This window comes from Pituophis catenifer, unplaced genomic scaffold, assembly GCF_029215685.1.
Source record: "Pituophis catenifer annectens isolate HBS135680 unplaced genomic scaffold, rPitCat1.0.hap2 SCAF_2, whole genome shotgun sequence".
NCBI classification, from domain to species: domain Eukaryota; kingdom Metazoa; phylum Chordata; class Lepidosauria; order Squamata; family Colubridae; genus Pituophis; species Pituophis catenifer.
The window spans coordinates 194,052,125-194,067,329 of NW_027256882.1; the positions used below are offsets into that span (position 1 = coordinate 194,052,125).

At 37.0% G+C, this 15,205-nt stretch overlaps 2 protein-coding genes across 2 annotated transcripts; one reads left to right on the plus strand and one right to left on the minus strand.

Annotated features, from left to right (window-relative positions):
- Positions 1–1,187: 1,187 nt before the first annotated feature.
- Positions 1,188–9,196, minus strand: LOC139311041 (olfactory receptor 2A12-like). The gene is made up of 2 exons (XM_070935369.1): positions 9,176–9,196; positions 1,188–2,126 (listed from the first exon to the last, which is right to left on the minus strand). The coding sequence occupies exon 2, from the start codon at positions 2,124–2,126 to the stop codon at positions 1,188–1,190; it is 939 nt and encodes a 312-aa protein (XP_070791470.1). The 5' UTR covers positions 9,176–9,196.
- A 1,174-nt stretch (positions 9,197–10,370) lies between these two features.
- LOC139311042 (olfactory receptor 2A5-like) lies at positions 10,371–11,285 on the plus strand. The gene has a single exon (XM_070935370.1). The coding sequence runs from the start codon at positions 10,371–10,373 to the stop codon at positions 11,283–11,285; it is 915 nt and encodes a 304-aa protein (XP_070791471.1).
- Positions 11,286–15,205: the final 3,920 nt, after the last annotated feature.

Below are 15,205 nucleotides of genomic sequence, written 5' to 3' on the forward strand. Positions count from 1 at the left end.
AGAGGTGTTACATGGGAGCGCCCCGCTGCTCCCATAATCACCTGCGCGGCCGCATTTTGGACCAGCTGGAGCCTCCGGATACTCTTCAAGGGGAGCCCCATGTAGGGGTTCGTATATCCCAGTGAATCAAAATGTTTCTGAGCTGCTTCTGAATATTATCTTGTTTCCCAGGATTGAAAGAAAGTTTACCCCTCTTTGCCTAGGAAATTGTTCATGCATATTTCTGTCATGGTTCTCACTTACAACCCTGTCATGGTTACAACCTGGCTTTGATGGGTATCTGATGGGCTTGATGGTACCTTAGTCTGAATCCAAACCATGGTGGAAATTATTGCTATTATAGTAGTCTATTAAAATCACTATTGAAATTGCTATGAATTCAATGGGTTGCTATGATACAGGAATTGCAAGTGTCTCCTCTATATAATAAGGCAAAATAAAAGTTTGAATGATTTTGAGAAATAAACACACAACAATCTAGAAACTTTTCCCCCAGGGAAATATTTATTTAGCCATTCATTGCAGCATTATACCACACTTCTCCTTAGGCTGGAATACATAAAAATAATTTCATCTTATCAACATAACAAAACAGAAGGTGTTAGACTCACCCGAAAGCAATTTGTCCAAAGTTACTTGGTTAATTAAATGAACATGATATTAATTTTAATGTTTTTAATATATACACTATGAAATCGTAATCATTCTTATCAATCAGTACTTTAAAAAACACTGGGATTTAACAAATGACAGACCCGAAATGAAAATAGAGCATGCATAGTCACAATTCCTCTGATAACAATTGGAGCAAATCTTTTCAGCACAGAGAGCTTAAATGGATATTTCAGTAAAAAAACCAACTTCTATTATGAAACTTGTAAAAAGTCAACATTGCTAATATGACAAATATTATGGATGAGGAAGGAAACAACTTTCAGTTAAATCCAGCCTCACCCACCTGGTGTGAAAAATGAAAAGGTCCATTGCAAAATCTTTACAGTTTTTCTCTTCGCCCATGCCTTGAATGTAGCAAGATCTTAAATATCCACTGTTGTACTACCATTACATTGTTAAGAGGACATAAGTCTCCAGGTTATCAATATAAAGCATCAACCACGTTGAGTCTAACATGTTTCCAGTTAGACCACATTTGAGGTGAACTTTTCATTCTGACCTCCAATACATTTTTAAGTCCCATGACAGACATTGCATCTCTGAAACACTTTCACCAAGGCCCCTTTCACATCCTTGTTCCTGAGACTGTAAATCATGGGGTTGAACATGGGTGTGACAATGCTATAGAACAAGGAGACCATTTTATCCTGGTCTGGTGAATGGCTTGAGCCAGGTCTCATGTACATGAACATAGCACTTCCGTAAAACAATGCCACCACAGTCATGTGGGAGACACACGTAGAGAAAGCTTTACGCCGGCCTTGTGTGGAGTGAATCTTCAAGATCGTTATTAGAATGTGGACATATGTGATCAGTATAAAGGAGAAGGGACACAAAAGAATGAGGACAGCAATGACAAATACAATCATTTCATTGAGATGGGTGTCAGCACACACAAGTTTTAGCAGAACCAGGATGTCACAATAAAAGTGGTTAATGACATTTGGACCACAATAAGGCATTTGGAGAGTATTGACTACATGCACCATTGCAAGGAAGAAGCCAAAGAGCCAGGCTGCTAAAGCCAACTTGATGCAGACTTTCTGGTTCATAATGAGGGTGTAGCGCAGAGGGTAACATATGGCCACAAAGCGATCATAGGCCATGACTGCAAGGAGGACACACTCAGTAATGGCCAGGCCAAAGAAAAAGTAGATCTGAGCACCACAACCAGCAAATGAAATGGTCTTCTTTGGGATCCATAGGTTGGTTAGTAACTGAGGAATGATACTAGTTATGTACCAGATGTCTACAAAGGAGAGGTTACTTAAGAAGAAGTACATGGGGGTGTGGAGTTGAGAATCCAGCCAAATGAGCATCAGGATGACCACATTGCCCATTAATGTGATGCCGTAGACAATCACAAACATCCCAAAGAGAACAAAGCGTGTCTTTGGTCCACTGGTAAGACCCAAGAGGAAAAATTCTGCCACTGTTGTTTGATTTGCCATCTCTTCCTCCACTGCAGTGGAAGAAACAGCTTCCCCTGTAAAATAGAATGTTATCAAGTATATTAATCAATGAGAGATCCTATTAGAATTTACTGCATTTGTTCACTTATATTAAAGTCAAAGAAGTAACATTTATTCAACAACTCTGGTTTTCTTCATTCCTGCAAACATTCCTGGAATAATTCCTACCCAGCAGTATATTGTTACAAAATTTCAGGGTTTTCAGTTTTTGTCATTCTGTTTATTTATGTATTAAATTCATAAATTGTTTCCTTCATCACAATGAGCTCAGAGTGATATTGTGCAAGAATGTAATTCATATTACTAATAAAAATAAGGCATAAAATGAGGGCATAAGGCATAAAGTTTTAAAAGGAGATAGAGTGGGGCCAAAATAAAATGCACATGTAACAAAGTGATTATACAAATATCCAAATTATTATTAACCAAAATTAACAAGATCCTTAAAGGCAACTTGTAAGGGCCATGTGAATACATACAGCTGAAAGTATCACAGATAAACTGTGAAGTTCCTTCCAAGCAAGTATGATCAGAAAGTGTAGAGACATGGTGAAATTGTGGCCATTCCCACAATAGCAATTTTTGCCATTTTCGAGAATCATCCAACTATTGTGCCAATCTAAAAGTAATCAGGACTGGCCCTACATTACTTCAGTGATGTTGGGGTGATGAAGTGCTTTAATTTCCTAATGAGGAAGCAGCCTAAACTAATTTAATAATAAATTAGAATAACAATATAACTAATATTGCAATATTTTAATGCAAATGTAGTATTTTATATATTGTAAATAATATAAATAATAATAAATAAGAGAGGATATCTTATCAGGTATGACAAATTTTCAGTTGAAAGCTAGCAGAAATTTAGGATTCAATCTTGGCTTCAGGAGAATGCAATTCCGATACAACATCAAAGATAGCATTTCTTATTTTTGTGCTCGTCAAATGTGGTAGGAGCACAATTTGCAGAATTCTTAGTCAAAGTTCTCAATACATCAGCACTGGAAAGCAACTTTGCTTTTCATTAGAGCCCCATGATCTATCTTTAGAAATAACATGCAAAAACAGTGAGTGATTTGGCCTCCAGAAATTTGTTTACCTAAAGTTAAATCAAGCATTTAATTCATAAATACTTGTTTATTAAGTATTTAACTAATTCATACTTACTTGTTTACCTACTTGCTTACTTACTTTACTTATTTAAAATATTTATTATCACTATCATCATTTTCATATTGCTGTCATCAGTATCAGAAAATGCTTCCTTTTTTGAATGACTAACAAATTATGAATCAAAGCCCTTTGTGCATCAGCTTCAAACAACATTGGACCAGCATGAATGAAATACTCCCCAATCCATTGCAGACCTAAAATAGTTCCATTGTATAAGCATTACCACCACCCCCTCACCATTTTCCTACATAAAATAAATACAACTTGAATGTACAAGTGACAACACACTAATCAAACCTAGTGCTATTCTGTTCTGTTGAATTATAAGATTTACCATCTTCACTCAGCATGGTCAGGAGAAAAATGTTGTCCAACAGATCTGGGAAATATCAGAGAGGGAAGGAAATGCTAGTTTAGTACAGTTTTAGTAATGGCTTCTCATATTGCAAATTTTCAAATTATCAACCCCAGTCAGTCTTAGATTACAATAAGCAGTTGTAAACTGCTTTTTAAACTGCAGTTTAAAAAAAATTGCTTCCTCTATAGTTTTCAGCTATGAAAAAAAAATCAATAGTAGCTTTTTCTTTACTTACCCAGGTTAGTAATGATTAAAAGAAATGGATAAATTGATTCTGTTGTGGGTTATGTGCTACTGAGACCACCTGTTGCGACTATACATCTTTAATTCAACTATGTGCGGCATTTCTGACGCCAAAGGAGCCTATTACATATCTATGTATTCTGTTATCACCGTCTGTCCCACCCAATGGGGATTAAGACCAAATAATCTTCAGAGGTGAGTTGAATAGTGATGGTAAAATAGGTCCAAAGAGAGCCTTGGCTGACTTTCCAAGGGACATTTTCAATCTTGGAAACCTTGTGACTTCAGGGATGTATTTCCAAAATAAATTTTTGACAACCTTGCATTTTAATGAGCATTTGGGGACTAAAGTTAACCTGAAGTTTATATCATAACAGAGCCAAGCATCGAGACTGCACATCAAAAGTTGCTAAATTGCATTAAAGAGATGGCAATAGATAGCTCCTCTATGTAATGCATAGCTGGCACATGAGGGAGAAATTTAGGGAGAACTTTCTGCTGAAGCTCTGGGCTGGAGCATCTTTAAATATCAGAAGCTTACCAAAAAAAGTTATTTGGTCACATCCTTTTCAAAAGCCATAAACAGATGGACCCAAATTTGTGGAAGATCAGAAAAATAGTTGAAAACTAGTGACTGGTGAAAAAAAAAGTCTTCTTTTTGGAAGTGGAACTGCAAATCCTCTTAATGATGTCTACTGCTGTTGGCTCTATTCTTCCTGCCATGTTCATTTAGTGAAAAATAAATTATTACATACATCTTACTTTTGAAAATACTAATTTTGCCATAATTTTGTTATTTTTTTGACAATTTTTCTTCCAAAATGATTGGATCAGAATCAGAAATATTCCAAATAATAAGTCTTCATCCTTATATTTTAAGAAAAAAAAACATGAGTGGATGGGTAGGTCCAGTGTAGCACCTTTTTAGTGATATCTGATGAGAGATGTTTTATGCCGTCATCTTGAGATTAGAAACATCCTAGACAAACCTGAAGCAGAGTGACAGTGAGTGAGAATGAATGCTAAGGATATCCCTGACTCTCTAACTCCATCTGAGATCAGTAAATTGAGCAGTACTGAAGAGTTATTTCCGCTAAAAAAAAGATTCCCTAGGATGGATCAGTTGGTCACCTCTGTTCCAAATAGGATCACATAGATTTCTCTTTCTCCCTCCCTCCCTCCCTCCCCTCCCCCTCCCCCTCCCTTTCCCCCTCCAGGTGTGGTATTCACTTACCTTCCCTACCAGTTCACAAATGTTTGTGTCTGTGCTCGCACCACTCACATGTGCCATCTTCATGCATGGACAAGGCCTTCCACGCATGAACAGAGCCTCGAAAATGTGAAAAAATGGGACGTCATGACGTCCGCATGGGTGGGCGGGGCATCCTGCAATCGCCCTTACCAGTTCGCCCAATCCGGATAGAACCGGCTGAATACCACAACTCCCTCCCTCCCTCCCTCTCTCTTTCTCTCTCTCTCCCCCCTTACACTGTCTTAATTTTTCTCACTTCCTTATTATTTATTTATTTATTTATTTATTTATTTATTTATTTATTTATTTTGATTTATATATGGCTCTGGGTGGTGAAGAGAATTTAAATAGAAACTGCAATATAACAAATTACAAACATGCCGTGCTAAACATAACAATTCAAAACAAAAAGGGCATCTGAAACTAAAAAACAATACTGTATAAAATAATATTAACACTCCAAGGATGTGAGAGAGCCATGTGGGAATTGGTTGATTTTCTGTTTCATTCTTCTGCCCTGTGCACTTGGGGACATTGGTTATGATGTGATATATGATTTTGGACAGAATGTGGGGCACTTTCCAGCTTCTCCTACAATTGGGTCTGTTACATTACTTGCAGAGGTAGGATTCAGCCGGTTCTGACCGGTTCCGGTGAACCGGATGTTAATTTTACATCCAGTTCGGCAAACTGGTAGTTCCGATGACTGACTGGCCCCGCCCCACCCTGCCCTGCCCCTTCCAGGAATCCCCATGCAGTCCGTTTTGGATCCCAGGTAAGTGCAGGGGGCACATGGAGCCCGGGGAGGTGGAAAAAGCCACCTATTTTTGCTCCCAGGGGAATGCAGGAGGCCGAGTGCTTCCTTTCACACCCCCTGAGCACACCCACAATGGCCACACCCAGCCGGTCATTAGGGCAGAGAACCGGTTGTTAATTTATTTGAATCCCACCACTGATTAGTTGAATATAACTGGATTTAACATTTGGGGGGGGGGCATATGTTAAATTGGTTTTGGGCGTAATCTTCATGAGTTCCAAAATAGTCTAATGAAAATTGATTGTTTTTTTTTTAATCTCAAACCCATTAGAATTTCCTTGTTTAAAGATTGATTTGTTGAAGTTTTGTACATATCTAAAGTTAAGAATCTGATACTGTACAATACTAGGAAACTTTTGAGATTGGAATTATTTCTACATTTGTGTTACACCATTGTTTGTGGGGAGAGGGACACTTTTTAACCGGTAGTTAGTTTTGATAGGTTTTAGCTTTTGTATGTACAGTTTATTTTATAAGAGTTTTATGATCTACCTGCTGGTCAACAATAAATGAATCAGATCAGGAGGGCATTGTATTTGATTATCTTTGACCAATTTCAAGAAGATATTGCATTGGTTTCTCTAGATTTGCATAAGACTTTTGATCTAGTGGAATGGGCCTTTTGATTTGAAGTTCTTCTCCAAAGTCAAATTTTTGGAAGATTCATATTGGTTATAAAGTGCCTCTATATCACAATTGATGTTGTGGTTAGAATGAATTGCCATGCTATTGCCACAAGAACACTATTTTGGGAAAGCCAACAATTATAGTGCCCCTCTTTCTCCCTTTCTCCTTGCTGCAGAGATGACTATTTTGTTGAATGTATTATTAGACCTAAAATTTTAGACCTAAAGGGAGTTTTTTTTAAAAAATCAGCAATATCTAATAAATAAAAATTAAGTTGATGGAGCAACTTATTAAGAAGCTGTGGTGGTGCAGTCCTGATTGGCTCAAGCTTGACTCAGCCTTCCATCCTTCTGATGACCCAGATGTTGGGGGCAATAAACTGACATTGTAAACTGCTCAGATAGTTTTGCAGAGCTCTATGGAGTGATTATAAAAGTCTAAGTGCTATTGCTGTTGTGGCATTTGCTCTTTTTTAACTTATACAAATTCTAGTGTGAGGGTCAACTAAAACAACATTGGTATGCTAAACGATTCCAGTTTATGTACACCAAACGTTGCTTACACTATGCGGGCTGAATCCTAAATGTTCAAGTTTCAAATTTCTGGTTATAACAAGAAATTATGATATATTAGAGACTAAAATGACACTGGATCTTCACGCTTGGTAATCCTTCAGAGCATTCCCTTTAGCCACTCAAGGACTACCTGCAGTGAATTTGCTGAATTCCTCTTCCACCAATGCTCGTTCACATCATAGTATCTATCCTGAGGAAATGGGATCAATTAAGATTCTTTAGTGAAACCTCAGATAAGCAATCCTCTAAGTGGCAACATTGGTGGGTTGCTCCCAGTTTGGTCCGGTTCTATAGAACCGGTAGTAAAACCGGCGGGAGGCTCCGCCCACCCACCATGATGTCAACATGGATGATCTGCGTATGCGCTCCCGCTGTGAACCGGTAGTAAAGGTAAGTGGAACCCACCCCTGAGTGGCAAACACAGACTTCTGTTTCCTCTTAGCCAGGTGTCATTCATACATCCTTCCATACAGTGCTAGGTTTTCTCTCCATAGCCATACTAATGATGGTGCATACTAATGATGGTATATTTTAGAACTGAACAATTCTAAGAGAAGAGATATGAGAGGGAACCCCTGCTTTACATGGAAATGTTTCCTGAAGATGGATATATTGAATGTAATGTGAACGTACAATGTACTGAACAGAAAAAAGAAACTGGGTAAGAAACTTCTGAAAAAGACTCTGATGATCAATTATAGTTTGAGATGCTATTGATATCCAGTTTTTGTTCTATGTCAAAAATATTTACAAAAATATAATATAATCTTAATTGTATTTTATCATTAACACACACACACACACACACACACACATATAAACAGAAGCCACAGAATTCTTGTAGCTTGGTTTTGCCACCTTTTTGCTCCTTTGTTTTTACTGTAGTTCATTTTTTATTATTTTTTCTGTGGCTTTTACTTTGTGAACCACCTGGAATCTCAAATTCAATAAAAAATAATGAATAAATAAGGTTACAATGTTGACCGTGAAAAATCTACATGATCAGCATTCTGGAACACTTTATTACTTCACTGAGGGAACATTTCCTTATGTTCACATGGCTTAAGGTCAGTAAAAAAAAAAAAAGGCTAATATGACAATTAATTGTTTCTTTGTGCTTGGGTGTGGATTATTTGACAGGGACAATAAAGATTTCAAATATAGAGACTTATATTGAGCACAAATTCTAACTTAGTTATTTCTTAGAAAGTAAAGTATTGAAAATATGAGTCTAATAATTATTTTGAGAGGCAAGAATCTAAAGGGACCAGCACATATTTGTCAACAGTCTTTTCATCTTTGGATTTACATAATGATATGGTTGGGTCCCAATCCATTGATTCCTCCATTCTCCCAGGAACGTATGTTACGTATCCCTTATCACCTCGTAAACATTAGGCATCACTATTTCACTACTAAGTGAAGTGGGATTTATTTTTCAGCCCCGCTCGTTATAGCAAGGGAGCAGGAGACAAGATCTCTGAGGGAATATTTGTGCTTCAGATAAACGAGTTGGAAAAGATTTGGGCTTTGCCAGGTTTCTGCTGGTCTCTTTTAAGGAACACTTTGTGGATCATAGCAGGGCTACCAGTGAAGGGATAGTTTCAAGTTGCAGTAAGAGTAGTTTTCTGATGATGGTTCTTTCAGGCACATCTAGGAAGAAGTCTTCAGAAAGGGCTGAGCTACACATGACATGCAATTTTGGTAGTTGGATGAAGTTTGGAGACAGCATAGGGAGAGGTATAGGGAGCGTAGAATGGGCAGGTAAGACTAAATTGAGAGGAGACGAACCACAAAGGGAAGATGGGCATAAATTATCAAAAAGTTCTGCTAAGGTAGGTATTAGTTATTTGCAAGAATTCTAGAATAAAGAGTTGGAACATTCCATAGTAATAAATCAGTGCCTGAACCCTTATAGACTATCAAAATGTTACCTATAATATTTAGAGGAGACTAATTCAAGTTTTTGTTTCATGTTTAAACAATGATGCTGCGCTGATATATCTTTAGACAAAAGGATTGGCTGTTATGTTGGAATTATTAAGCAGAGAAAGAGCACTTGTTCATAATAATTGTCTATCTCTCATGGCACCAAAATCTATACTTTAAGTCTGGGTGTGCATACAATCCCCTCACATTTGGTTTCACAGAGTTTTAACATTGTAGAAGAAGCGTAGAAATTTCATTAGCCCATTTCTATAACAGGATATGGTCATGTTTGGTCATGTTTGTCCTTCCTCAACTTTAGTCTGAGATTAAGAGACCCAATCACTGTTCTGTCCCCTAACCATTTGGGGTTTGGGGGCAGATATCTTTTCTAGTTCTACCATATTTTTTTTGCTGGTAGAGACCAGATGTGTTTATAGCATATCAAGCATGGTCTTAACATAGATTTATGAAAGGGCATTATTATATTGACTGTTTGCCTATTAAGTATTTTTTTACAATAACTGTACACTCATTCCATTCATATATACGTGAAATTGGGGTACAGTATTTAAAGCCAATATTGTTGTCTGCTGGAGGAAAAAATGCGGTTACTGTATGCATTAAAATTACATATACTGATAAATGGTCTTAATTTTTATATGAACTGGTGATAATTCATGATTACTGAATCTATTTCACTGCAAGGGATTTTAATTAACCAGATTTATCACCAGTCCCCAAGCATTTATAGTTGTATTAAACAATTATCTACCTGAATATTATAACTTTTAGAGTATCATATACCTGTGAAAATTTAAAAAATTGTGACCAGCATCACATACTGTATCTCACATACTGTATCTCACAGACACGGTTGCTTTTTCTAATGGTCACCCCCATATGTATCTTTGGGTGGAAGAAGTATGGTACTGCCCAATACTGTGTGATCACTGCAGTTTTTGCAAAGGGAAAACTTTGCAGGTGTGCATATTCTCCCATAATCTCTATCATGCAGGTGTCATATATTGTAGGCTTCTTTCCCTTTTCAAATATTGAAATGAATGCTGAGAATATAAGAAAGCGAGAGTTTTTTTCCCCACATAATGGGATGCATTGGCGAAATTGTCTCAAGATGTTTGTGTAAGATTTATAAGCACAATAATTTTTTTTTTGTTCCTCATGTATATATATACAGGTCCTTGTCCAATGAATATATCTGATGAAACAAACAGACAAACAAAAAAGCATCATGATGAACCAAACATCTGTGACTGAATTCCTTCTGCTTGGTCTTTCCAAAGGCTTGAAGATCCGTCTTTTTTTGCTTGGTCTTTTTTCAATTGTCTATGTTCTGACTCTAGTGTGCAACACAATCATCCTGATGCTCATTTGGCTGGATGTGCGACTCCATACCCCCATGTATTTCTTCCTGGGCCAACTTGCCTGTGTGGACATCTGCTATACTTCCAGCACAGTCCCCCAGATGTTGGCTAACCTTCAAAACCCAAGACAAACCATCTCATTGGCTGCCTGTGCCATACAGATGCATATTTTCCTGGCATTGGCTATTACTGAGTGCATTTTACTTGCAGTAATGGCATATGATAGGTATGTAGCAATATGCCATCCACTGCATTATGTCATACTCATGAACAAGACAGTGTGCATGAAATTAGCCTTGATCTGCTGGACTACTGGTTTTTTATTGCCAGTGGTCCATACTGTTCTTACCTGGCAATTGCCATTCTGTGGTTCTAATTTGATTGATCATTTCTTTTGTGAAATGCCGGCTTTGCTGAAGCTAGCATGTGCCGATACCCAAATGGTTCAAATGGTTACTTCAGTGGGGTGCATTTTCACCTTACTTATTCCCATCTCCTTTATCTTGATGACTTATAGCCGCATTTTAGCAGCCATCTTGAAAATCCAAACTGAACAAGGACAGCGCAAAGCTTTCTCTACATGTGGTTCCCATATGACAGTTGTAGTGCTTTTCTATGGCAGTGCTATATTTATGTACATGAGACCAGAGTCCAGCCATTCCCCAGGCCAGGACAAAATAGTCTCTCTTTTCTATAGCATTGTCACCCCCATATTCAATCCCATGATATACTGTCTAAACAGCAAGACAATGAAAGATGCATTTCTAAAAATGCTGCAATGATGTAACTTTTGAATGATGATTAGATAAAAAGTGATTAGATAAAAATGATTAGATACTTTTTGAGCTTTAATACCATTACTCTAATAGCAGTCTCACTCTGGCAATGGAACAAATATAAGTTATAATAAACAATGGTCCGCATTATTATTACTATTGATCAGAACTGATTAAAAATAATCTATATGAGTTTTTACAGATTGATTGATTAAGTAATTCTTCATAAATGTCCACATTAGAGAAATTATGGGTGATTTTTGATTGAGCCCATTTCTCCCTTGAATAGCATCTGCATATGGAGCAAAATTTCCCTTTCCCTGCAGACCAACGTGACTATCCTCACTAGTTTTAAAGCATTGGGATGTCTTCTGAAAAACATTTTGGAAACGCACAGGATGCCTCTGTACCAGGTGGAGGAGAGCGACCAAGTCAGGTTAAGTCCACTGTGCAAGTAACAGCCTGCTCACAATGAGACACTATTGCAAAAACAATTCCTTTGTTTTTAAGTGATAAATGTTACATTAGGTAACTTCTTAGAGGAAGTGTTTCTTTAAATGCACTAAAGCAGGAAGTGTTTATGCAAAAATGCTCCCTGTTGTACATTTTTAATTGACGCAACAGGTTTTTTTTTGAAAATAGAAAATCTGTTTTCTGATCAAGAAGAAAACTTTTAATTAACTGAGTAATCAGTAATATTTCCACAAAGTACAATTTATGTGTTCTCCCTGGTTTGGATTCCAGACAAATCAATTTATCAATAAAGGACAATATTTGTAGCTCAAGGTTGAAGTCCAAAAACACCAGGGAATGTCTAGAAGCCTGCCACTATGACAAATCAGCCATCCATACAGACATTAACAACATCTATAGAGACTACCACCCAACCCAAAAGGGAACAAAAAGACCCAAGCACCTCTCCATCAACAATCAGCATATACTAACTCCAAAGTTAACATCAGATCAACAATCAAGTAAATATTACTCCAATCAAGAAACTGCCCATGCAAAGAGCTGCCATTGCAAAGAGCTGCCCCAAGTGAAGCCACATGCAGTAGTTCAACTGAATGATGCCAAAGCATGGATCACTCCTTTGTCCAGGAACAGCATATCCATTAAAATGGTCAAAAACTCTTTTAGGTTCAGCTTCCACCTACTCTTCCAGCAGAAGCCATAAACCTTCAGAGTAGATTTCAGGGAAAGTGTAAGCCCATCTAGAGCCATAGCTGGAATATCCATGTCTTCTGTACTGACAGTAACTTTGTCTTGCTACGATTCAGTCTCAGCTAGTTTCACCCCATCCAGTACCACATAGACTCTAGCAATTCTCTGCTGTAGTGTCTACTCAGCCTGGGATAGAAATGTTAAACTAGATATCATCAACATGTGGATACCAAATCCCTGACAGGTCATTATTCCAAAGTCTTTGTGCAGATGTTAAACGTGAGAGGGTCAATTTCTGGAAACCCAACTGGGTTTCTCAACTGCTCCTCCTGCAGCTAAATCATATAGATCTACCAGGAAGGATCAGATTAATTTATTTAGCCTATGGTTGGTCACACACAGTATTAAAACACTTCATTTTTACAGGTTAAAAACAATAAAAACAATAAAAAAGCAGTAAGAAAACCTAAAAGGAAAACAGAAATAACATTTCAAAGTTTAATGTCGAGTTTGGAGATCCAGTCAGTAGCTGCCGTTGTTATGCAGAGGAAGGATCAGAACTCCTGCAGAACAGTTTCTCCAATCTGCAACCCTCACAGGTGGCCCAAATGAATACCATGATTAATTGTATTAAATACTACAGAAAAATCTCAAATAAAAGAAAAGGTGTGCTGTACCCCTGAAAGTTTTGCTACAGGTCATCCACAAGAGCAACCAATCTGGTTTAAGTTTTTTGTGTTCAACTACAGTTTTTCCTCCTAAAGGACAGGTACTGATTAGCCAGTATTTCTTTAAATTCTAGACAGAAATATTGGAAATATGTTAGGGAACATTAGTATCTTTGGCTCCCAGTAGATTTAAAAACAGCCAACAAATTGTAGGTGTGTTTAAACTGGATTCAATGGTTTGGCAGATGGAAAGGTTGATTATATGAAGAGCACTCACAGTAGTCATATTTTGAGAGGATCCTTTGACTTCAGTAGTTCTCTGCTGTATATATGATGGTCCACACTAGTGTTTCTCAGCTTTAGCAACTTTAAGATGAGTGGATTTCAATTCCCAGAATTTCCTAGCCAGCATGGCTGGTTGAGGAATTCTGGGAGTTGAAGTACACTCAAAGTTGCTAAAACTGAGAAACACTGGTCTAGATCCAAGTGGAATTCTCCAGGGCACCACACAGCAATTTTTGTTATGAAAGCTGCACTGAACTTGAGGTCTCCTTCAGAAGAAGCATGTGTTTTGACACTGGAGCGCTAGTTCCTCCCAGAGCAACAGACATTTAAAACTGAACTGAAGAAATCTCTCTGCCCATAAATAAAAGCGGGAAGAAATACTGCATGCAATACAGGCAAAAAACAGAATAAACCTTTCCACAACATTACAACTAACAGGTGGGTGCATTTCACTACAGCCTTTGTATTTTTTAATTGAAAATCAGTACAATGGTTTGGCAAAAGTTTTAACAGATATACAGTATATATTTTAAGTATGAAATAGAATACAGTACCAACAGAAAAAAAGATAAATAGTGAATATACAGGAAAAAACATATACCTATGGTAGATATATCACATGGTGATTAAAATAAAATAAACATACCAAAAAAGAGAAAATAAATTAAGAAAAAAAAGATTTTTAAGATCCATATTATTATAGCCATTAATAAAAATATAAAATTAATACAGTCCTTATGTTTATAATTAAACCTATGCTATAGAGAAAGTTATTGCTTCACGTCTCATCTCTGGAGCACTGAGACTTTTCAAAAATAGACAACAGACTCAATCCTGGATCCATTCTTTAAAATTACAAAGGCAAATTTCTTTACATGAAGGTAAAAATATCTTCTTTGCCAAGCTGTAATTTCAATAGAGTCAAAACTCTTCATAAGATGAGAGATTCCATGCTTTAGCAATTCAGTTTGAGATTATATTAGGATCCTTCACTTTATTTCACCTCAAAATTATTCTAATGTGTATAATAATCTGAAACCAAACTGATTCTAGTTGGACAGGATCAATTCTTAAATTTCTTGGTATGCCAACAGGAAAAAATCTTATGTGTGATCCTTTTCAAACAAGCAGATAAATCCAGGCTTATCAACTGCATAAGAAATAAGATACAATAAAAGAATTGTTACCTCTATTTGGGATGGTTATTAGAAAAGATTTTACAACAAAGAAAATGAGAAAGCAGTTTGTTAAATATTATTTTCCATTATAAAATAAACAGGAACTGGAAAATGATCAAACAATATTTGAACAAAACTTTGCATGCAAAATTTATTGATCACAAAAAGTTTTTAATTATCCTCTTGAGCCAGGCTAAGATCCAATATTGGGACAAAATTCAAATATTATAATTCTAAATCTTTGGTCAAGACAGAAGTGCCTCTTCCATGCCAAGGTGCTAAGATGGCAAAAGGTATTTGACGTAGGCACAGAATTGTAAAAGGGCAAACTGACCCTAAACAGATACATCCTGTTGTTTAATGTTTATTACATCCCAAATGTCATGTATATCCTAGAGGAGAAATACTGCTTCCCTTACTGCCCTCTTTACTGCCCTTGAGGCGTCTCTGAGCCCCTTATCTCCTCTTTTATTATGTCTTGAGCTCCGGAGCTGAGAACCTGAACCTGTGGGAACAGGATTGTTATTACTTTCCTATAGATAGATGAAAGGGCAGCTTCTACGTGTGAAATGTCTCACTCTCTGTAATAATTCTGCCTTTAAACTGTATAAATATCTGGCCAAAAGCAGCC